The 23,725-nt window shown below is 43.2% G+C and overlaps 1 protein-coding gene across 1 annotated transcript in view; it reads left to right on the plus strand.

Moving 5' to 3' along the window:
• Positions 1-23,725, plus strand: part of LOC135547524 (leucine-rich repeat and calponin homology domain-containing protein 1-like) — a 98,714-nt gene that overhangs the window by 42,521 nt on the left and 32,468 nt on the right. Inside the window, exons 2-8 of the mRNA XM_064976601.1 lie at positions 8,286-8,430; positions 12,057-12,183; positions 12,699-12,804; positions 14,548-14,684; positions 16,405-16,535; positions 22,084-22,171; positions 22,829-22,934. Coding sequence (XP_064832673.1) covers positions 8,286-8,430; positions 12,057-12,183; positions 12,699-12,804; positions 14,548-14,684; positions 16,405-16,535; positions 22,084-22,171; positions 22,829-22,934 — 840 coding nt within the window. The remainder of the gene's footprint in view (positions 1-8,285; positions 8,431-12,056; positions 12,184-12,698; positions 12,805-14,547; positions 14,685-16,404; positions 16,536-22,083; positions 22,172-22,828; positions 22,935-23,725) is intronic.

A 23,725-nucleotide genomic window follows, 5' to 3' on the forward strand; every position in this document is an offset into this window, starting at 1 on the left:
AAATCCTAAAACATGTGTCTTATATCATTTTAAAGCTATTCTCGTTGTTAATCCCACCAAAGTGTCCGATTTCAAATAGGCTTTTCAGCGAAAGCACTACAAACGATTATGTTAGGTCTCCACCAAACCACAATAAGCACAGCTATTTTCCAGCAAAATATAGCATTCACAAAAAAACAGAAATAAAGATAAAATTAATCACTAACCTTGAATTATCTTCATCAGATGACACTCATAGGACTTCATGTTAGACATTTACATATATACATTTACATTTAAGTCATTTAGCAGACGCTCTTATCCAGAGCGACTTACAAATTGGTGAATTCACCTTCGGACATCCAGTGGAACCGCCACTTTACAATAGTGCATCTAAATCATTAAGGGGGCGGGGGGGGGGTGAGAAGGATTACTTATCCTATCCTAGGTATTCCTTGAAGAGGTGGGGTTTCAGGTGTCTCCGGAAGGTGGTGATTGACTCCGCTGTCCTGGCGTCGTGAGGGAGTTTGTTCCACCATTGGGGGGCCAGAGCAGCGAACAGTTTTGACTGGGCTGAGCGGGAACTGTACTTCCTCAGTGGTAGGGAGGCGAGCAGGCCAGAGGTGGATGAACGCAGTGCCCTTGTTTGGGTGTAGGGCCTGATCAGAGCCTGGAGGTACTGCGGTGCCGTTCCCCTCACAGCTCCGTAGGCAAGCACCATGGTCTTGTAGCGGATGCGAGCTTCAACTGGAAGCCAGTGGAGAGAGCGGAGGAGAGGGGTGACGTGAGAGAACTTGGGAAGGTTGAACACATGCATGTTTTGTTTGATAAAGTTCCTATTTATGTATAAAAAAAATCTGAGTTTACATTGGCGCGTTAGATTCACTAGTTCCAAAAACATCAAGTGATTTTGCATAGCCACATCATTCAACAGAAATGCATAAATGTAGATGATAATACAAGTCATACACATGGAATTATATATATACACCTCTCCTTAATGCAACCGCTGTGTCAGATTTTTAAAAAAACTTTACGGAAAAAGAAACGCATGCAATAATCTGAGACGGCGCTCAAAAGTAAAAACACCACAGCCGCAAAGATGGCATCAACATAAACAACAAATTACAGGATAACTATTCCCTTACCTTTGATGATCTACATCAGAAAGCACTCCAGGAATCCCAGGTCCACAATAAATGTTTGTTTTGTTTGAAAATGTCCATTATTTATGTCCAAATACTTTCTTTTGTTAGCGCGTTTGGTATACATATCCAAACGCTAATTCTGGTCAGCGTTATATATCGGGCAAAAACTTCAAAAAGTGATATTACCGGTCGAAGAAACATTTCAAACTAAGTACAGAATCAATCATTAGGATGTTTTTAACATATAGCTTCAATCAAGTTCCAACCGGAGTATTCCTTCTTGCCTTCGTGAGCAATGGAACGCAAGTGACTACCATGAGGAAAAAGTGCGATCACAAAATGGCTGCTTGATGGACATCTGATATATTCTGCTCTCATTCACTCCCACAACAACATAGCAGCCTCATTATAATTTCTATTGATGGTTGACATCTAGTGGAACCCATAGGCAGTGCAACATCATTCATATCTCAAGGGGATTTCATTGGGGACTCTGGTGAATACATACAGGCTCAGATTTCTGACTTACTGTTTTGATTTCAACTCAGGATTTTGCCTGCCAATGTGAGTTCTGTTATACTCACAGACATCATTCAAACAGTTTTAGAAACTTCAGAGTGTTTTCTTCCAATACTAATAATAATATGCAAATATTAGCAACTATGACTGAGGAGCAGGCCGTTTGATATGGGCACTTTTCATCCAAGCTACTCAAACTGCCCCTGCAGCCATAAAAAGTTAAAGAGTATAGCCAATTGGAATTTGTGGTCTATATATTTTATAATTTCATTCAGGATACCATCAGGCATTTTGGGTTGGGGGGTTTGTCATTTATTTTGTAGTTCATTCAATGGAATTAGAGAATCCAGTGGGTTCTGGTAGTCTTTAATAGTTGATTCTAAGATTTGCATTTGATCATGTATATGTTTTTGCTGTTTGTTCTTTGTTATAGAGCCAAAATGATTGGAGAAGTGGTTTATCCATGCATCTCCGTTTTGGATAGGTAGCGCTTTGTGTTGTTGTTTGTTTAGAGTTTTCCATTTTCCCAGAAGTGGTTCAATTCTATGAATTCTTCAGTTACATTGAGCTGATTTCTGACGTACTGCTCCTTTTTTCCTCCGTAATATTTTTCTGTATTGTTTTTAGTGATTCACCATAGTGAAGGTGTAGGCTCAGGTTTTCTAGGTCTCTATGTTTTTGGTTGGATAGGTTTCTCAATTTCTTTCTTAGGTTTTTGCATTATACATCAAACTATTTGTCATTGATGTTCATTTTCTTAGGTTGTCTGCTTGAAAGCATTCTACTGCCAAGTTTACACCTTCACTATTATAGTGAAACCTTTGTCCAGGGAATTGTCTAGAAGGGATTGAATTTGTTGTTGCCTAATGTTTTTTAGGTCGTTTTCCACACTATTTTCCTTCCATCTATAGCATTTCTCAATATTATTCAGTTCCTTTGGCTTTTATGTATTGTGATTTGAGCATAGCTCTGTTCAATTAGTGTGATTTTGCTGTGATCTGATAGGAGTGTCAGTGGTCTGACTGTGAACGCTCTAGGGGGGTATATGGGGGAAGGAATGCTGTCACCTCCAGGTAGGTGTTTGTCCCGCTGAGGGTGTTGGGTTCTTGTCCAGTTCTGGCATTTAGGTCACCACAGACTAACTAGTACATGTCCCTGAGCCTGAAAATTGTTGATCTCCCCCTCTAGGATTTAGAAGCTGTCATCATTAGATTCTATTGGATATATTTAGCACACAAGGACATTTTTCTCTGTTGAGATCATTTCCTTATTAATTTCTGTAGAATGTTCCTCTTTTGACTAATTTAATAGTGTGTGTTAGGTCTGCTCTATGCCAAATTAGCATACGCCCTGAGTCTCTTCCCTGTTTCACACCTGGTAGGGTGGTGGTTGGGACTAGCAGCTCTCTGTAACCTAGAGGGCAACCAGTGGGCCTGTCTCCTTTATACCATTTTTCTTGTAGGATGACAATGTCTGAATTTCCTATTTCTTTGATGAAGTCTGTGTTCCTACTCTTTAGGCCAAAGGCAGATGACCTCAGGCCTTGTATATTCCAGGATGAGATAGTAAAAGCTTTCTGTTCCATAATGTCTAGTGTTGTTTTTGCATGGTTTAGGCCCGGACCATCACAGTAGATGTGAGTAGAGCATGTTGAGCATCTGATATATACCTCTTAGGTCGCAGGATGGGGTTTGGGCGGGTGTAATAGTGGGGGTTGGGTAGGGCTGGGCGATAAATCAATATCAATGATTATCGAGGTAATTACTTCCCTCTAACAATATAAAAACCTTTTAGATTCATTTTCAATAATGTCGATATAGAATAATTAGGTACAGCAGTCCATTTCACCTCTGTGACCCAGAAGGAACGTGCGGAGAAGTGACAATATGCACGTGGAGAGTTATACGCCCACTAAAAACCACTTACCACCTCGAGTGATGGAGTCACCAATATTAACCACGAAAAATGAGTGATGTAGGCGAAAACAGTGGTACTGATAGCCATGGAGAAGGAGCAGCTTCCAACAAAGAAAATATTGATAAAAAGGGTTCAACTGAAGCTATAGCAGAGGGGCTCATTGACGCTCTCGCCTCCTGGGGACTCAGTCAAGGCAGACAGGTCTGCATCACAAAGGATAGTGGTGTGAACGTGGTGAAGTCCACTCAAATCAACAAATGGACCCGACTACAATGTTTTGGACATTGTCTGCACTTGGCCATTGGTAAGTAACCTTGTCAATTGTGTATATTGAAGTGATTGGTTAGAGTGAACTAAATGTGATTTTTTTTCTCCCATCAACTGATTAAGTTAGATATTATATTTGTACATAACTAAAGGCATTATTGTGATTTTTTTAATTTATTAATATCTCTTGATTTCTCTTAGAGAGAGTGGGTAGAGACAAATGGGTGGATCGAGCATTTGGAGTATGTAAGAAAGTGGTAGGTGCCTTTTCCTATTGGTGGAAAAAGAAGAGAGACCTGGCAGTTGCTCAAAAAGAACACAACCTACCCAAGAACAAGTTGGTGACAGAGTCGCCAACCAGGTGGGGATCACGTCAAAAGATGGTGCAAAGAGTACTGGAGTAGGAGAAAGCCATTTCACAGGTCTTGTCCAGTGACAACAAGACCTGGCACTTAGCTCCCACTTATACAGATATAGATGTTCTTGAGTCCATCAACCAGGCATTGACCCCACTACTAGAATTCACAGATGCTCTGTCGGGTGAGTCTTATGTCAGTGTGTCTTACCTAAAGCCAGTACTACACCTGTTCAATACAGAGGTCATGAAACCTGATGATGGTGAAACAGAGCTCACCCAAACCATCAAAACGATAGTCATGGACTATCTGAATGAGAAATATGATGATCTAGCCACAGATGACCTCCTGGACATGGCCTCATTGGTCGACCCTCGGTTTAAAACACATTACATCAAAGAGGAGAAGGTGGGCCACATATAAGCAAGAGCTGTCTCAGAAATGGTCAATGAGGGACATGAAAACCCAAGCCCAGCACAGGAAGACATTGCTGCTGCTTCACCACAACTGACAGGTAAAAAGAGAAAGTCACTGGGCAGTTTTTTCAAAAAGCCCTTCAGTCTCCTGATGCTGACAGTGAAACCAATCTACTGGACTGGTGGAAGATCCACCCAAAGAACTTTCCCAAAGTCAGTCACATGGCAAAGCGCTACCTGTGCATTCCTGCCCACCCCAACATAGTGACCTGCCATAGGGCAGTTTTAAAGCCTGAGACCGTAGACAGACTTGTCTTTCTTGCTTGTAAGACAACAACTACCCAAACTTCAAAGGTGATGTGCCATTAGGCTCAACTACCCCAACATAAACGGTAATGTGCCATTAGGCTCAACTACCCCAACATAAACGGTGATGTGCCATTAGGCTCAACTACCCCAACATAAACTGTGATGTGCCATTAGGCTCAACTACCCCAACATAAACGGTGATGTGCCATTAGGCTCAACTACCCCAACATAAACTGTGATGTGCCATTAGGCTCAACTACCCCAACATAAACTGTGATGTGCCATTAGGCTCAACTACCCCAACATAAACTGTGATGTGCCATTAGGCTCAACTACCCCAACATAAACTGTGATGTGCCTTTAGGCTCAACTACCCCAACATAAACTGTGATGTGCCATTAGGCTCAACTACCCCAACATAAACGGTGATGTGCCATTAGGCTCAACTACCCCAACATAAACTGTGATGTGCCATTAGGCTCAACTACCCCAACATAAACGGTGATGTGCCATTAGGCTCAACTACCCCAACATAAACTGTGATGTGCCATTAGGCTCAACTACCCCAACATAAACGGTGATGTGCCATTAGGCTCAACTACCCCAACATAAACTGTGATGTGCCATTAGGCTCAACTACCCCAACATAAACTGTGATGTGCCATTAGGCTCAACTACCCCAACATAAACGGTGATGTGCCATTAGGCTCAACTACCCCAACATAAACGGTGATGTGCCATTAGGCTCAACTACCCCAACATAAACTGTGATGTGCCATTAGGCTCAACTACCCCAACATAAACTGTGATGTGCCATTAGGCTCAACTACCCCTAACATAAACTGTGATGTGCCATTAGGCTCAACTACCCCAACATAAACTGTGATGTGCCATTAGGCTCAACTACCCCAACATAAACTGTGATGTGCCATTAGGCTCAACTACCCAACATAAACTGTGATGTGCCATTAGGCTCAACTACCCTAACATAAACTGTGATGTGCCATTAGGCTCAACTACCCTAACATAAACTGTGATGTGCCATTAGGCTCAACTACCCTAACATAAACTGTGATGTGCCATTAGGCTCAACTACCCCAACATAAACGGTGATGTGCCATTAGGCTAACAGTTCTAATGCGTATTGACTTGCTCTATTTATTTATTTATTTCTTGCTCATGACTTGTAAGGGTTTACAGCTTAAACAAAAGTGGAGTTAAAATGTTATCTGTGAGTTCTACTTCTGACATTAAATAAGAAACATTAAAGCTTTTGGTTTGTTCAGGCATTCTTGAGTCTGAAGCAGAAATGCATCTTTTTAAACATTATTTGATTAATATCGTGATAATTATCTTATCGATGGGAAAAATATATATATACAGATTGGAATCATTAAAACTAGTTTTTCAACCACTCACAAATTTCTTGTGATATTATACAAAAGTGAAATAAACAAAAATGATCAGTAAACATTACACAGAAGTTCCAAAAGAATAAAGACATTACAGATGTCTCACATAAAGGAGGAGTGGAAATAATGTAAAGCAACATGTTTCTGAGTGCTCTCTGTAGGGAGATGTTAGTGAAAGAGGTCTGGTCTCTGATAACTCATAATGACACTGTTTACTGCCTACACACACACTGCTTCCTCTCCATCACACACCTTGTATTATACCTTTTAACCAGGATATCTGTCTGCGTGGCTTTGTGTAGGCTACATGTATACGTGTCTGCCCATCTGATTGTATAGCTATGGTGTTAAGGGTGAATCCATCCCATGGGGATTATTGTTCCCTTCACTTAATTTCCTGTACTGGTTCTCGGGAAGTTTTCAGCATGCTGTGTATTGACTGATTGGCTTCTGTGTGTTTCAGACATTACACACACACTTTCAAAACACATTTGTGTTTGAGTGTGTCTGTCTGCGTAAGTAAGTATATACTGTAGGTCTAAAACTAACTAGGCCCCTATGTGTGCCTATGTATTTAAACTATGTGCTGACGGAGTGTGTGAGGGTTGATGGCTAACTCTGCAGGGAGAGATGGAGAGAGGGTAAATGAGGGAGACAGAGCTTGTGAAAGCGATGGATAGCAAGAAAGAGGGAGGAGAGAGTGGGAGGTAGGAAATGAGGAGGGATGGTGGAGGGGTTGTTGGTTCTCTGTTTCACGGGGAGATGCGGTTCAGCGGAAATAAGAGAGAGAGAGAGAGAGAGAGAGAGAGAGAGAGAGAGAGAGAGAGAGAGAGAGAGATGTAAAAGTCTGCTTTCTGGAAACACTTCAGTCTGGGGTAGCTGAGGTCGGGATTGACCCTGGGGGGATTTGCCCTAGGCCATGTTATCATCAGTGCTGCATCACATGACCATTGTGTCGCCCATAATGCCTGCCCCGCAAAAACACACACACACACACCCGTCCCCACACCCCAATATGTGTCTCAGTTTGAGCCTTAATCTGTCTGTCATACCCATACCAAGCCACCCTCAGGTAACATCCAAGGTGTTAATGTTGTTGTAGCGTAACAGGAGCTGTCTCTCATTCGATGTGTAGTATGAGGTGGTCGTAATCTGATGCTAGATTCACTATAGGTGATTTGTCTTTATAAATACACACCACAGGAGGTTGGCACCTTAATTGGGGAGAACGGGCTTGTGTTAATGACTGGATCAGAATCAGTGGAATGGTATCAAATACATCAAACTCCGTTTCCAGGTGTTAGATGCCTTTCCATTCGCTCCGTTCCTGCCATTATTATGAGCCATCCTCCCCTCAGCAGCCTCCTGTGATACACAGATACTACACACATATAAGCACACACGCACACTCACACACATTGTGATGTTATTTTCAGGCCTCAGTCCTCATTATTTCCATTCAGCGCTACTAGTGCTAGCAGGCCTTTGAGTCACACTGAAGCTGTTTTCCTTGAACGGAAGATCAACTATGAGTAGCATTTTGATTCTGAGTGTTGCTGTTTTTAACTGAACTTCCTTCCATTGTGGTGTCTGTGACGTCATACAGGCTTCCTTATAGACGTGAGCGTTTTAGGACATCACAGTTGAATTCACTAAATCACCGTGGAACAATGGGCAGCAGTGGAGCGGAGCTAATCTGAACAGTGAACATAGTAGCTAACTGATATCACTGTTATTCGCTGTTGTGAGACCGTAGCCAAGAATACAGGAAGTCTTGTGCTCACCTGTAGCCTTGTACAGTTTAGCTCAGTCCCCCTCCAAGGCTATTCTCTCCCTGTTGGTGAACTGGGTTGTATGGAGGTACTGAGCTTGGGAGAGAGACACCTAGTGGCACTAGTATACATCTGCAGGTGATATCTTTCTCTTCTTCCTATTTCTTTCTCTCTCTCCCTCTCTCGTCAGACCTGTCAAGGAATCGTTTGGCAGAGGTCCCCTCGGAGGTGTGTCACCTGGTCGCCTTGGAATCGCTGAACCTATATCACAACTGTATCAAAACTATTCCTGACACCATCATCAACCTACAGTCACTCACCTCCTTAAACCTCAGGTAAGACTTGGACCTACTGTTAACAGGTGACTGTGTTGAGTGAGAAACACATTCGTTTTCAATGTTATTAGAAACACCTCCAATCTTTTTCCAAGAGTTGCTGAATATCAGTGGTTGATCCTTAAAGTTGTGTTTGCGCAGATATCCCTATGAGGTGCCATTATTGGTTCAGTAATGGGTTAAATACATTAGATGTCAGTTGATATTTGATAGGCAGCAGAGGGTTAACAGTTAGCAGGTGTCAGTTTGGCCCAGGGCTTGTTAAGACCCAGGTGTTTGGTGCCAACTGTTCCCCAGGGCCGACATGCTAGTTAGCCTTCCGCATCACGACACCTCTCAACGGGCTGATGTCATGACTTCCATCCTCATGGCAGGACCATAAGGCAACAACACATCCTGTCTGTCTGTGTTTGTGTAATACGCTATGATCTCATACCCAGGTCACTCTAACTTTTTCATTCTAACTTTCTCCAGTGTCCACTCCTTCTTTATCTAGCTAGTGACAGAGAGAGAGATAGAAAATGAGAGAGTGAGCGAGAGAGAAAGAAGGGCAGAGGGAGAGAGAGAGAGACAGATATGTAGGGAGAGGGAGAGCGAGACATATAGGGAGAGAGGAAGAGTCATCATGTCAGTGCTAACCTGTTTTTTACTGCCGGCTGTATGCATCATCAACCTGAGACAAGCTCAGTAGTCTATGTACTTCATGTCTCTAATCTCTTCATTCATGCTCACACCACCGTGTAACTGAGGCAAGTGCGTTAGTCATATCTCTCAGACAGACAGACAGACAGACAGACAGACAGACAGACAGACAGACTCATGCATAAATATTTTCATGTTGTGTTGCGGTCATATTGCTCAGGTTAAGTTAATTAGTAATTTAATAAGTGATTAATTTAATTAGTTATCTAAATGCTACACCTGAAGGGAGAGGAAATCTAGTTTATCTTCACTGAGCCTCAGTTGGCGGTAGCTGATGTAGTGCATGCGTGTGTGTCTGAGTATAATGTGACGTGAGTGCCCCAGTGACAGCACCAGGGATGTGTTTTACACCACTAGACAGGAATGTTATTGGATGCCATGGAGACACCGACAGATAGTCAGATTTAAATGTGTAGCTTTTCATATCGCAGTCAAAACAGGAAATAGAGAACGCTCTCCATGTCTGCACCAAGAACACATAAAAAGGACTGCTTTATTTTTAGGATGGTTCTGTTCCTGGCCTGTATCATGCTGGAAAGAGAATGAAAGCTCTTTGTTGTCTAGATCAGTGGTTCCCAACCAGGGGTACTAGGACAACCAGGGGTGCTAGGACAACCAGGGGTGCTCGGACAACCAGAGGTGCTCGGACAACCAGGGGTACTAGGACAACCAGGGGTGCTAGGACAACCAGGGGTACTAGGACAACCAGGGGTACTAGGACAACCAGGGGTGCTTGGACAACCAGGGGTACTTGGACCACTAGGGGTGCTTGCCCTATCCACATGAGATACTTGAGAAGACTCAAGAGACCATTGGTCTACTTAAGGGATATCCCCCGGGAAGAGCAAAGTTCAGTTGGTGGTAACTACAGTATCTAGACCACTAGTGTAGATAGAGCTTTGGCACTTGTGAAAAAAACAGCTACCTTTTTTTGAAGTTGTCTAGGAAATGAGATGAAGGCTGTTTGCTGATTTCTATTGCTGCATTTTAGTGTGATGTTCTTTCATTCTGTCAGCTTTTATTTAGTCAGTTAGCTTTTATTGTGAACTATTGTAATGCTAGCTTGTTGCTCTATTGCTTTAGCTTGTGCTGTTGTGCTAGCTCCAGTACATTGTAGTGGGAGTGTAGTGTGTGCTCCTTATGATTGTGTTTTTGCCTAATGATGTGATGTGGTTCTTGTGTGGTCCTAGCTGACAGCTCCTAGCTCCTCTCTCTTGGCCTGTGTGTTTTATTATGTTGCTACTCCACAGGGGTTGCATTCCGCTAACATAGTTAGCTAACGCTAGCTAATGCTGTTTTGGATGAAAACTATTTTTTTACCTACACATTGAAGAAGGCTGCAAAGTTGAAATGTCTGTGTACACTATGACGTAAGCTTTATCTTTTTGAGTTCAGACCCTCACACTTAGCTAACTTTATTGGATTCAGCCAGTGTTGTCTATACATTCTCATTCCGTCTGTAATCTCTTGGATCAGAGACGGAGACCGTGTTTGACATCTCTGGCTCTGTGGAGCCTTTGGCAAGCCCCTGGACTGCACAGTGATATAGCTAGATATGATGCAACACTACACATGCATGCAAACTTGAAAGCATGCAGGCACACACGCAAACATACACACAGGAACCCACAGCAAACACACACACACACACACACACACACACACACACACACACACACACACACACACACACACACACACACACACACACACAGTAACCCACTGTGTGTGTGGGAACAGCTGGATAAACTCAATTTGATTAAATTTCCTGAATATTCCTGCCAGTGCTGAGTCAGAGGACCTAAAGTCCCCACAAGTAAAACAAGGAAAATTCTCCCTCGTGGGGTATTTCCCATGTCCCCATGAGGACAAAGGCTATTTTAAGCTTAGGGGATAGGGTTAGGGTTACAATGAGGTTTAGGGTTAGGTTAGGGTTAGGGTTTAGGGAAAGTAGGATTCTGCATGTAAATCAATTTTCGGTCTCCACGGGGATAGAAGAACAAAGCGCATGTTTGTGTGTGTACCGATGGGTCATTTCCAGGGTCATTTGTAGCCTTTGATGTGGAGTGGAGAACTTATTTTCTCTGGGGTCATCTGTAAACCACTCTGCTCATACTCTGCTCTGTCAATGTTAAAACGTCTTTCTCCCAGCCACCGACCCCCTGCCGTGTGCTGGCTAACTGCAGCTGTAAGCCAGAGACAGTACACCAGAAGCCTGTTTTATGAGAGGTTTAAACTGCTTGGAGGTGTTCTACTCTGTTTACGAAAGAACTTGGATTGTTTTAAAGCATTTTGGCTAACTGCTAGTGTAAGCCAGGGAGGGAACACCACAATCCTCTTTTTATTAAGGGTTTTTGGAGGGTTTGGGGGCTGTTTTGTCATGCTGGACTGAACTAGATTGAGATTCAGGTTGTGTGTGTTTATGTTTTGCATAAGTACAGTACAGTGCTGGGAGAGGAAGTGTTTATGGGAAAGCTAATGAGTAGTTTGTCCCCATGGGGCATTCTGTTTCTTACACTACACTAGACACAAACAGTCATAAAAACTGACTCACTGACTCGTGTAATGTAAATATGAATACCATTATGTAACAATGTGTTGCATAATGGTATTCAATGCAGATAGTGCTCTTTGCCTTCTCTCTTAAGTTGAATTGGTTTATAAAATATTAAAATGTCTATTTTCCTATGTAAACAAAAGCTGCTTAACAAGTCTTCCTCCCATTGGATATATCCATGAATAAGGTCCAACACACATCTCATCTAACACCTTTTATTGAAGTTTCCATCCGAATAGATCTTTGTCAGCTCTAGATGGTAGACACTCTGGACATCCCGTTCATCTCTCTGATCTGCATCTCTCAGTGTCAGTCGTCATGCTGTCCCAGGCTGTGTGTAGTAATATATAGCTGTGTGTGTTCACAGTCGGAACCAGCTGTGTGCTCTGCCAGCCTGCCTGTGTGGGTTGCCCCTACGAGTCCTCAATGCCAGCAACAACAAGCTGGTGTGTATACCCGAGGCCATCGGTCAGCTCAGGAGCCTCATGGAGCTGGTAAGACTCTCTCTCTCTCTCTCTCTCTCTCTAAAAATGCTAGTGTCAGACTCAGCTCTTAGTTTCCTGTGTGAGTTCCTGGCCAAGCTTAGCCTTACGTAACTGTACTGTTCTTCACTGAGGGGTGAAATGAATGGAACCAGCCCTAATGGAGCTAGAGCTGCCTGTAAACAGGAAACAGGGGAGGAGGGGAGACTTTGTTTGACTCCATGTGAGGAGACAGGCTAGACCAGTGGAATAGGAAGCAATGTGGCTGTAATAGGGATGTGTCATGAGCCATATAAACCCCTTACCTTAGTTCCTGTACACCAGGAGTGACCAACCATCCTCCTAAAGAGCTACTGGTTTTACAGACCAGACCTTCTCTAACACACCTGATTCTACTAATCTGCTGCTCATCATTACCTTGATTAGTTTAAAGCTGGTGTGTTTGTGTAGGACTAGAACAAAATCCTGCACATGCACCAGAAAGTGATATGTGTTTGAGTTAACGCTGTGCGTTGTGCCCCCTACAGGATGTGAGCTGTAATGAGATCACTGCTCTGCCCCGTCACATCGGCCGACTCAAGGCCCTCCGAGAACTCAACGTCCGCAGGAACCTGCTCTGTGTCCTTCCTGAAGGTGAGTTTAACCTCTGTTCACAGGAGTTTAACCTCTTGTGAACAGGAAAACGTCCACGTGTGCATCTAGGAAATATCAATCTACTCCATGCTGTATTGCAAGCCCAGCCAAATAAGAGCCAGACAAATCTACAATAACTGTATCTGTGTCTAAGATGTCTATGATCCAGTTTCCTGGTATGTCTCATGGCCCAGGGGTATTGAGCAGTACTAGTCTTTGTGAATTGAGATGTCTAGCAGAGCAGTGTTTCCCAACTCCAGTCCCCAAGTACTTCCAACAGCACACACTTTTGTTGTAGCCCTCAGAAAATGTGTACTCATTGAGGGCTTGATGATAGGTTGACAAGTTGAATCAGGTGTGCCTGACCGGGGCTACAACAAAAGGTGTGCTGTTGGGGGTACTGGAGGACTGGAGTTGGGAAACACTGCTTCAGAATAAAATACGTATATGTGACAGGAGAGCTCTCTACGTTCCTGAGATGCCGCCTGTCGTCTGTCAGAACCTGGCAACCTCTCATTGTCTGAATGGTGTACGAGTATTATTCTGAACATTCTTCCTACATATTTTCCCCGGTTGCGTCTCTGTAGTAGATTTACAGTCGGTGATTTCTGATCATGCTGCAGATGCTCCATCTACCCTCTCTGGGTTTGATTGATGGGCCTGGATCTGGCCAGGTGGCTCGACTCCCATGGGTGGAGGACAGGAGTGGAGACAGGGGATTGGAGCCCTGGGGAGGATGGGGGATGTTGGGAAATAGAGTTTTAGATTGTTTGTTGAACTTTTGGGGCATCATTCCTTAAATGTATTTTGGAGAGACCCCCTTCCTGAGCCACCAAGGCACAAAATTATTGTAGTTGACCTGCCAAAAAATGTTTCTTTGTTTTTTTTGTTGTTGTTACCTATACAGTAGGTGATATGGATCCTGAAAATATTGTTGAGATTTCCCCCTTTTTATACTGAATGATGGTAAAAAAAAATCCCTCATAGAAGTTATTCTGAGGGATGACCTTGAGAGTCTTTCTCATTTCAGCTAATTAAGAGAAGTAGTGTACTCTGCCGGTTGGTTTTAAAAATAATATTTGGGGCTCTCCTTCATGGCCTCCCAGCTAAGATTACCTCTGTCGTCTCAGAGGGATTTTAATTATAAAAGGTTGTCAGAGAGATAAAGTCATAATTGTTTTGCTTGAATTACGACCTCTTGGGGAATGTGTTGCTGGCACAGAATTGCTGAGACTCTCTCGCTTTGTCTTTGTTACTATTTCTCTGTTACTCTTTCTTTCTCACTCTCTGTCATTGACCTCTCACTGTCTATTTTCTCTATCTGATTTCAGGAATACTTTATCCCATTTTTCCCATAAAATGCATGTGATACGACAAAGCTACACCAGTTACACCCAGCCTAATAGCTGTTATTTATTTTATCAGTATTTTCCAATGTAAGTCTGTGGTTTTCTTCTGTTTCCTAACAATGTTTCTTCTCTCATATTGACTGGGTCATAGTGGTTTGTGCTGAGCTTAGCGCCTAGGATACGTTCCTCCAGTTTATTTTTAACTTTTGGCAAGGTCCACATTAGCTGAACTTTGGCAGTGAAGGAGTCTTGAAGTATCAGGGCTGCCTCTGCTGGGCTCTGGGTTTCTAGTGGGGAAAAGTTCTGTCTGATGATCCCAGTGCACAAACACACACACATGCACACACACAACAATTACTCCTCTAACTCTAGGGCCTGTGTGTTTGTCCCTCAGACTTGGCGGAGCTTCCCCTGGTGAAATTGGACTTTTCCTGTAACAAGGTGTCTACCATCCCAGTGAGCTACAGGAAGATGGCCCAGCTCCAGAACCTACAGCTGGAAAACAACCCCTTACAGAGCCCCCCTGCACAGGTCAGTCTAGGGCTACGACTGTCTCCACAGCTTGGCATGACATACGGAGCAATGGAATATACACTGCTCAAAAAAATAAAGGGAACACTAAAATAACACATCCTAGATCTGAATAAATGAAATATTCTTATTGAATACTTTTCTTTACATAGTTGAATGTGCTGACACCAAAATCACACGAAAATTACCAATGGAAATCTAATTTATCAACCCATGGAGGTCTGGATTTGGAGTCACACTCAAAATTAAAGTGGAAAAGCACACTACAGGCTGATCCAACTTTGATGTAATGTCCTTAAAACAAGTCAAAATTAGGCTCAGTAGTGTGTGTGGCCTCCACGTGCCTGTATGACCTCCCTACAACGCCTGGGCATGCTCCTGATGAAGTGGCGGATGGTCTCCTTAGGGATCTCCTCCCAGACCTGGACTAAAGCATCCGCCAACTCCTGGACAGTCTGTGGTGCAATGTCCCAGATGTGCTCAATTGGATTCAGGTCTGGGGAACGGGCGGGCCAGTCCATAGCATCAATGCCTTCCTCTTGCAGGAACTGCTGACACACTCCAGCCACATGAGGTCTAGCATTGTCTTGCATTAGGAGGAACCCAGGGCCAACCGCACCAGCATATGGTCTCACAAGGGATCTGAGGATCTCATTTCGGTACATAATGGCAGTCAGGCTACCTCTGGCGAGCACATGGAGGGCTGTGCGGCCCCCCCAAAGAAATGCCACCCCACACCATGACTGACCCACCGCCAAACCGGTCATGCTGGAGGATGTTGCAGGCAGCAGAACGTTCTCCACGGCGTCTCCAGAGTGTCACATCTGTCACATGTGCTCAGTGTGGACCTGCTTTCATATGTGAAGAGCACAGGGCGCCAGTGGCGAATTTGCCAATCTTTGTGTTCTCTGGCAAATGAAAAACGTCCTGCACGGTGTTGGGCTGTAAGCACAACCCCAACTTGTGGACGTCGGGCCCTCATACCACCCTCATGGAGTCTGTTTCTGACCGTTTGAGCAGACACATGCACATTTGTGGCCTGCTGGAGGTCATTTTGCAGGGCTCTGGCAGTGCTCCTCCTGCTCCTCCTTGCACAAAGGCGGAGATAGCGGTCCTGCTGCTGGGTTGCTGCCCTCCTACGGCCTCCGCCACGTCTCCTGATGTACTGGCCTGTCTCCTGGTAGCGCCTCCATGCTCTGGACACTACGCTGACAGACACAGCAAACCTTCTTGCCACAGCTCGCATTGATGTGCCATCCTGGATGAGCTGCACTAGCTGAGCCACTTGTGTGGGTTGTAGACTCTGTCTCATGCTACCACTAGAGTGAAATGACCGCCAGTATTTAAAAGTGACCAAAACATCAGCCAGGAAGCATAGGAACTGAGAAGTGGTCTGGGGTCCCCACCTGCAGAACCACTCCTTTATTGGGGGTGTCTTGCTAATTGCCTATAATTTCCACCTGTTGCCTATTCCATTTTCCCAACAGCATGTGACATTTATTGTCAATCAGTGTTGCTTCCTAAGTGGACAGTTTGATTTCACAGAAGTGTGATTGACTTGGAGTTACATTGTGTTGTTTAAGTGTTCCCTTTATTTTTTTGAGCAGTGTAGCATTCATCATAAGGCATGTCTCTGTGTGTTTTTGCTATTTGTGTACCTTCTACTTTTGTATCTGTCATCTACTTGCTCTAATTCACCCATTGATGATCTGTTTTCTAGATCTGCATGAAAGGCAAAGTTCACATATTTAAGTACCTGAGCATCGAGGCATGTCGAAGTGACAAGATGCCTGATTCTCTCTACCTGCCTGTCATGGAGCGCCTCAGCCTATCACAACCCGCCACCGGCAGGTGAGTTGCTATGCCAACCCTAACGGAGGCAACTGTTAGTGCTAGGCTGGTTCAAAAGCCTGCACACACTTTGGCTCTCCAGGACCACTGTTTTACCACTGTGTATTGTGCCAGATTCTTCATCAGACCTGGGTTCAAATACTATTTCAAGTGTCTCAATTACTTTCATATACATTTGAAGTAAGTATTCAGATATATTTTATTTGAAAAGACAGGTAGTTGAACATTTTAATGTATTTGGAAATGCACTTCGAAAGTCTATTGAAATACTCAAATACGCTGACGCATATACACTCCCATGCATTTAACCCAGGTGTTTAAAAATAGTATTTGAAATAAGTATTTGAAAATTCTGTCAAATACCATTTGTCAGACTATTTGTTTTTTACAAATAACCATTCAACTAACCATGAACTAATACACCAAATAAAACAGTTTTTCAATTTAAATTATTATACAAAAGTCTTGCAACCAATATAATGTTATATATATGGGGGATACAACAATCCCAGTTCTGCAGATTTTGCTGAAGTAAGAAACCGAATCATTAGATCATTTGTTTTGGTACTGTCCATATGTAGGTTGTTTTTGGTCACAGTTCCAGGAATGGCGGAAGAATTGCAAAATTTACCCGGAGCTAACTCTGCAAATAGCACTGCTGTGTCATTTTTAAAAAGTCATAATCAATCGATTAATAATATAATAATACTCTTAGCAAAAATGTTTATTTAATGTACAATATGTATCATCTATAGATTGGGTTCAGAAAGTTCAGAACGTTTGTGAAACATCACATCACAGTTAAAATATATGGCAAATAGAAATCAAAACTCGATGGTCTTCAGAGATAAATGGGAGGGTTTGAGTGGAGCTGAAGGATGGGACTACAAACAAACAAAAGATAACAATTGTAAACTATACTATGTCAGTAAAATGTATATAGTATGTATAAGCTGGAAGTAGAAGATTAGATGACTAAGAGTTGTTGTGCATTAGTTTACTCCAATTAGGGGATGGATGGTAGGGTTAGGGGAAAATAATAAAGGAAAATATATATAAAGAAGCACAAGTCAAAGGTTTGGACATAGCTACTCATTCCAGGGTTTCTCTTTATTTTTTACTATTTTCTACATTGTAGAATAATAGTGAAGACATCAAAACTATGAAATAACACACATGGAATCATGTAGTAACCAAAAAAGTGTTAAACAAATCAAAATATATTGTATATTTGAGATTCTTCATAGCAACCACCCTTTGCCTTGATGACAGCTTTGCACGCTCTTGGCATTCTCTCAACCAGCTTCACCTGGAACGGTTTTCCAACAGTCTTCAAGGAATTCCCACATCTGCTGAGCACTTGTTGGCTGCATTTACTTCACTCTGCAGTCCAACTCATCCTAAACAATCTCAATTGAATTGAGTTTGGGTGATTGGGGAGGCCAGGTCATCTGATGCAGTACTCATCACTCTCCTTCTTGGTAAAAATAGCCCTTACACAGCCTGATGGTGTGTTGGGTCATTGTCCTGTTGAAAAATAAATGATAGTCCCACTAAGCGAAAATGAGATGGGATGGCGCATCGCTGCAGAATGCTGTGGTTGCCATGCTGGTTAAGTGTGCCTTGAATTCTAAATAAATTAAGTCCTGATTCACGCAGTCTCCTCTGAACAGCTAATGTTGAGATGTGTCTGTTACTTGAACTCTGTGAAGCATTTATTTGGGTTGCAATCTAAGGTACGGTTAAATCTAATGAACTTATCCTCTGCAGCAGAGGTAACTCTGGGTCTTTCTTTCCTTTGGTGGTCCTTATGCGAGCCAGTTTCATCATAGCGTTTGATGGTTTTTGCCATCTCGTCTCATCTCCCCAATGGGCTCGGGAGGAGAAGGTCGAGTCATGCGTCCATCGAAACATGACCGCCAAACCGCTCTTCTTAACACCCGTCCAATTAACCCGGAAGCCAGCCGCACCAATGTGTCAGAGGAAACACTGTGTTCACCTGACGACCACAGTCAGCCTGCAGACGCCCGGCCTACCACAAGGAGTCGCTAGAGCATGATGAGCCAAGTAAAGCCCCACCAGCCAAACCCTCCCCTAACCTGGTCGATGCTGGGCCAATTGTGCGCCGCCCTATGGGTCTCCAAATCACGGCCGGTTGTGATACAGCCCGGGATCGAACTCGGTTGTGTAGTGACGTCTCAGACAGCTGCGCTACTCGGGAGGCCCCGCAAGTTTATATATATTTTTTAAACTGAAATTTCACATTTACATAAGTATTCAGACCCTTTACTCAGAACTTTGTTGAAGCACCTTTGGCAGCGATTACAGCCTCAATTCTTCTTGGGTATGACGCTACAAGCTTGGCACACCTGTATTTGGGGAGTTTCTCCCATTCTTCTCTGCAGATCCTCTCAAGCACTGTCAGGTTGGTTGGGGAGCATCGCTGCACAGCTATTTTCAGGTATCTCAAGAGATGTTTGATTGCGTTCAAGTCCGGGCTCTGGCTGGGCCACTCAAGGACATTCAGAGACTTGTCCTAAAGCTTCTTCTACATTGTCTTGGCTGTGTGCTTAGGGTCGTTGTCCTGTTGGAAGTTGAACCTTCACCCCAGTCTGAGGTCTTGAGCACTCTGGAGCAGGTTTTCATCAAGGATCTCTCTGTACTTTGCTCCTGTAACGGTTTTCCTTTGGTGAAGGAGAGGCGGACCAAAATGCAGCGTGGCTATTTAGATTCATGTTTAATGAAAAAAGAACACGAACAGTACGAAAACAATAAATGTAACGAGAAAACCTAAACAGCCTATACAGGTGCAAACTAACACAGAGACAGGAACAATCACCCACAAAACCCAACACCAAACAGGCTACCTAAATATGGTTCTCAATCAGAGACAATGACTAACACCTGCCTCTGATTGAGACATAGAAATAGACAAACAAGACATCCAACATAGAATGCCCACTCAGATCACACCCTGACCAAACAAAACATAGAAACATACAAAGCAAACTATGGTCAGGGTGTGACAGCTCCGTTAATCTTTCCCTCGATCCTGACTAGTCTCCTAGTCCCTGCCACTGAAAAACATCCCCACAGCATGACGCTGCCACCACCTTGCTTCACCGTGGGGATGGTGCCAGGTTTCCTCCAGAAACCTGACACTTGGCATTCAGGCCAAAGAGTTCTTGGTTTCAATCTTGGTTTCATCAGACCAGAGAATCTTGTTTTTCATGGTCTGAGAGTCATTAGGTGCCCTTTGGCAAACTCCAAGCGTGCTGTCATGTCCTTCTCCCCCGATTGTTCAGTTTGCCCTGGTCGCCAGCTCTAGGAAGAGTCTTGGTGGTTCCAAACTTCTTCTATTTAAGAATTATGGAGGCCACTGTGTTCTTGGGGACCTTCAATGGTGCAGACATTTTTTGGTACCCTTCGCCAGGTCTGTGCCTCAACACAATCCTGTCTCGGAGCTCTATGGACAATTCCTTTGACCTCATGGCTTAGTGTTTGCTCTAACATGCACTGTGAACTGTGGGACCTTATATAGACAGGTGTGTGCCTTTTCAAATCATGTCCAATGAGTTGAATTTACCACAGATGGACTCCAATCGATTTGTAGAAACATTTCAAGGATGATCAATGAAAACACGATGCAATTGAGCTCAATTTTGAGTCTCATCGGAAAGGGTCTGAATACTGATATAAAAAATGTAAACTTATTTACAAATTTGCAAACATTTCTAAAAACCTGTTTTTGCTTTGTTATTATGGTATTGTGTGTAGATTGATGAAGGAAAAGTTATTTAATCAATTTTAGAATAAGGCTGTAATGTAACAAAATGTGGAAAAAGGAGGTGGTCTGAATACTTTTCCGAATGCACTGTATATTTTATATATATGGTATATATTTACAAAAAAATATATGGGGGATTGGAAATGATGCAGACAATTACATTGATGGAAGCTGATCTGCCCCCTAAAAAAGACAACATAATTTAAAAAATTAACAAAAATAAATAAATATATTTACCATTCAAATACTCAAATAAAGGTACTTGTTTTGGGCTGTGTATTTGAAAATACTCCAATATACAGAAAAGGTATTTTAAATACCAGATACTAAAATACAAATGTATTTGAACCCAGGTCTGTTTTCCATTTTAGTTCCGTGGCTGAGCCTTCCTCTCTGTGTGTATGAGAGTGTTTTGCAGGGAGGGAGGATCTTATGTTCTGTAATGTGCCTACTGAGGTATACAGAACTGCCTTCAAGATGCCTGACCGTTGTTTTCAAGGTAATCTTCTCATGTTCACATACGCTGATTTATGGACGTCTATATCTGAGTTGCATCCGGTTTACACGGACCAACATCACATGCGCACTAGCATTCAGCGTGCACAGGGAGCAGCTTGAGCAGCGACGACGACATCACATCATCCAAATGCATGGCAGACATTGGATGAACATAAAATGTTAATATCTTCGGCTGTGAGTGATGGAAATGTTTTTTGCCTCATGACAATTATTTGAATAATTCAATTGATGTTTTGTGTACAAAGGTGATTATTACAAAGGTCTTATTAGGAATTTTCATATCTCACTTCTCTTTGTGGCCATCAATGGAAGTTGTCTTTCTGGGCTGGGCCTCAGTTAAATTGCAGTACCGAAGCAAGACTGTAGGAGCAGTCAAAACCATGCCTTTCGACTGGAAACCTGGGCCCTTGAATGTTCCCTTTTAATGCCTGCCCCCACCCCTATAACCCACCCCACTGCAACGCGTGGGCAGGAAAATGGTTCCTTTTGTCCGGGAGAGCTTAGAGACTCACATTCACATCCCTCTCACATACACACACTCATGGCAATAGAGGAAAAGAGCAGTGGAACTATTTATAATACAGCCATAGGGGGGCCCACAGTACAGGAACCCAACAGACTTGTCCAGTGTTCCAGTAGAACTACATTCACATGGACTCTCTTATGACTGGTGTATTGAATGATGATAATGATTGAGAAGGTGTGAGGCCAGAATGGGATAGATATGAATGAAGATAAGGACAGATATGCCATATGCTTCACAGTGATCAGTGAACATGCTCCCTAGGGATGCAAATATAGGTGGCCTAGAAACAACGAGACGTGTGTGTGTGTGTGTGTGTGTGTGTGTGTGTGTGTGTGTGTGCGTGCGTGCGTGCGTGCGTGCGTGCGTGCGTGCGTGCGTGCGTATGTGTGTGTGTGTGCATTTGTGTGTGTGAGAAGTGTATCTCAGACCACATCACCGTTAATTTGTCTGGAGACTCCGTTAGTAGATCACTTCCCTTGAAGGTAGCTTCCATGTGTGTGTGTGAGAGAGAGTTTATGAGAGCATCTGAGTGTGTGTGAGAGAGAGCGAGAGAAAAAGAGAGAGTGACAGTCCTGCTGTGTCTGTGTGATCGGAGCGATTAGACGCTGCTATCTGTCATTTTCTCCTCTTTCCTCTCTCCTCCGCGTGCCTTTTTACCTCCTAACCCTGACCGTCCCATAATCCTTCTCTCTCACCCCTCACCCCTCTCTTCTCAGCACGGAGGACATTGACCAGAATAAGAAACAGGACACTGACTCAGGAGTTGGCAGCGATAACGGGGACAAGAGACTGTCTGCCACCGAGGTAGGATGAAGGGGGTGTTTGTGTGTGTGTGTGTTCACTTGCATGCATGCACATGCTTACACTCATGCATGCATATACTGTATGTGTGTAACATATGCATTGTGTATTCTACAGTATGCATTCTCAAACAAAAAAACTATTGTTTTTTTTTTTTTTGCGTCATAAGTTGAATATTTAGAAATGGACATTAATGTAAAGTTATACAAGAAAGAACATCAGCCTGGTGATGTTGAATAGTCACCAGATCTTCAAAGCCGTTCTGGACTCAGTTGAGCACACAGCCACAGCCGGATATCTTTCTATCATTTGTTCATTTTTTTGTATTATTTTTTTATATACGCATGTTCACCATGACATCACTGTGTTTTGTGGTGATCAAAGTAATGAATAAGATGGATATTGTCAGGTATGACACGACAGTTCTCTAGAACGATGCGTTTGGGGTGTGTTGTTGAAGAGAACGCAATTATGAGTGTCTGTTCAGCAGTATGTTGCACTTTGATGTCTGAAATCTTTTTTTGTAGCTGAAATATTTGTCTTATTCTGAATGAAATACGTACGGTTGCGTTGTAGCAGTTGTAGAGATGCTTTGATTTGGTTTCTGGAACAGAAATGTTTGCTAGTGTTTCTGGTAACTGAGCTGTGTGGATGTTTCAGCCTTCAGATGAGGATAGCTTGAGTCTCAATGTCCCCATGTCCCACATCACAGAGGAGGAGGGGCTAAGCAAAGACGACTCCAGCGAACACATCAGCACTCTAACAGGTAACCCCCCCCCAACCCACGAACACACACTTTTTTGACACCACACTCCACAAAGCAAGTCCTGCATGCTCTAGCTTTATCTTATCTTGATTATTGTCCAGTCATATGGTCAAGTGCTGCAAAGAAAGCGCTAGTTAAGCTGCAGCTGGCCCAGAACAGAGTGGCATGTCTTGCTGTTCATTGTAATTAGAGGGCCAATATGGCTGAGAGTTGAGGAAAGACTTGACTGCATCACTTCTTGTTTTTATAAGAAACATTAATGTGTTGGAAATTCCAAATTGTTTGCATAGTCAACTTACACAAAGTACTGACACACACACACTTACCCCACCAGACATGCCACCAGGGGTCCAGAACAAATTCATGAAAATGTACAGTAATATACAGAGCCATAAGTGCATGGAATTCCCTCCCATCTTATAAATCACAAGTGAACAGCAAACCTGGTTTCAAAAAACAAATAAAGCAACACCTCACAGCACAAAGCCTCTCCCACGTGACCTACTTGTTGTATGTACTGACATGTATTTGTCACTGATAGATGCGCACAAAATGAAAGTAACCAAGTAACCACTGAATGATTCCTAGTCCAACATATGACTAGACACTCAGTGTGGATATCTCAACCCCAGCTTGTCAATGAGTAACCGTCCAGCCCTGATAACAGCCCCTCCTGAATGGCAGAAGGGGACAGCCAGCAGGGCTGTCTGTGTGTGAGGCACAATTTCTGTCTCTCCAGATGCCAGACATCGTCAGGTTGGGATAACACAGTAACACAGCCCAGACAGATT

Source organism: Oncorhynchus masou, chromosome 10, assembly GCF_036934945.1.
Source record: "Oncorhynchus masou masou isolate Uvic2021 chromosome 10, UVic_Omas_1.1, whole genome shotgun sequence".
Classification (NCBI taxonomy): Eukaryota; Metazoa; Chordata; class Actinopteri; order Salmoniformes; family Salmonidae; genus Oncorhynchus; species Oncorhynchus masou.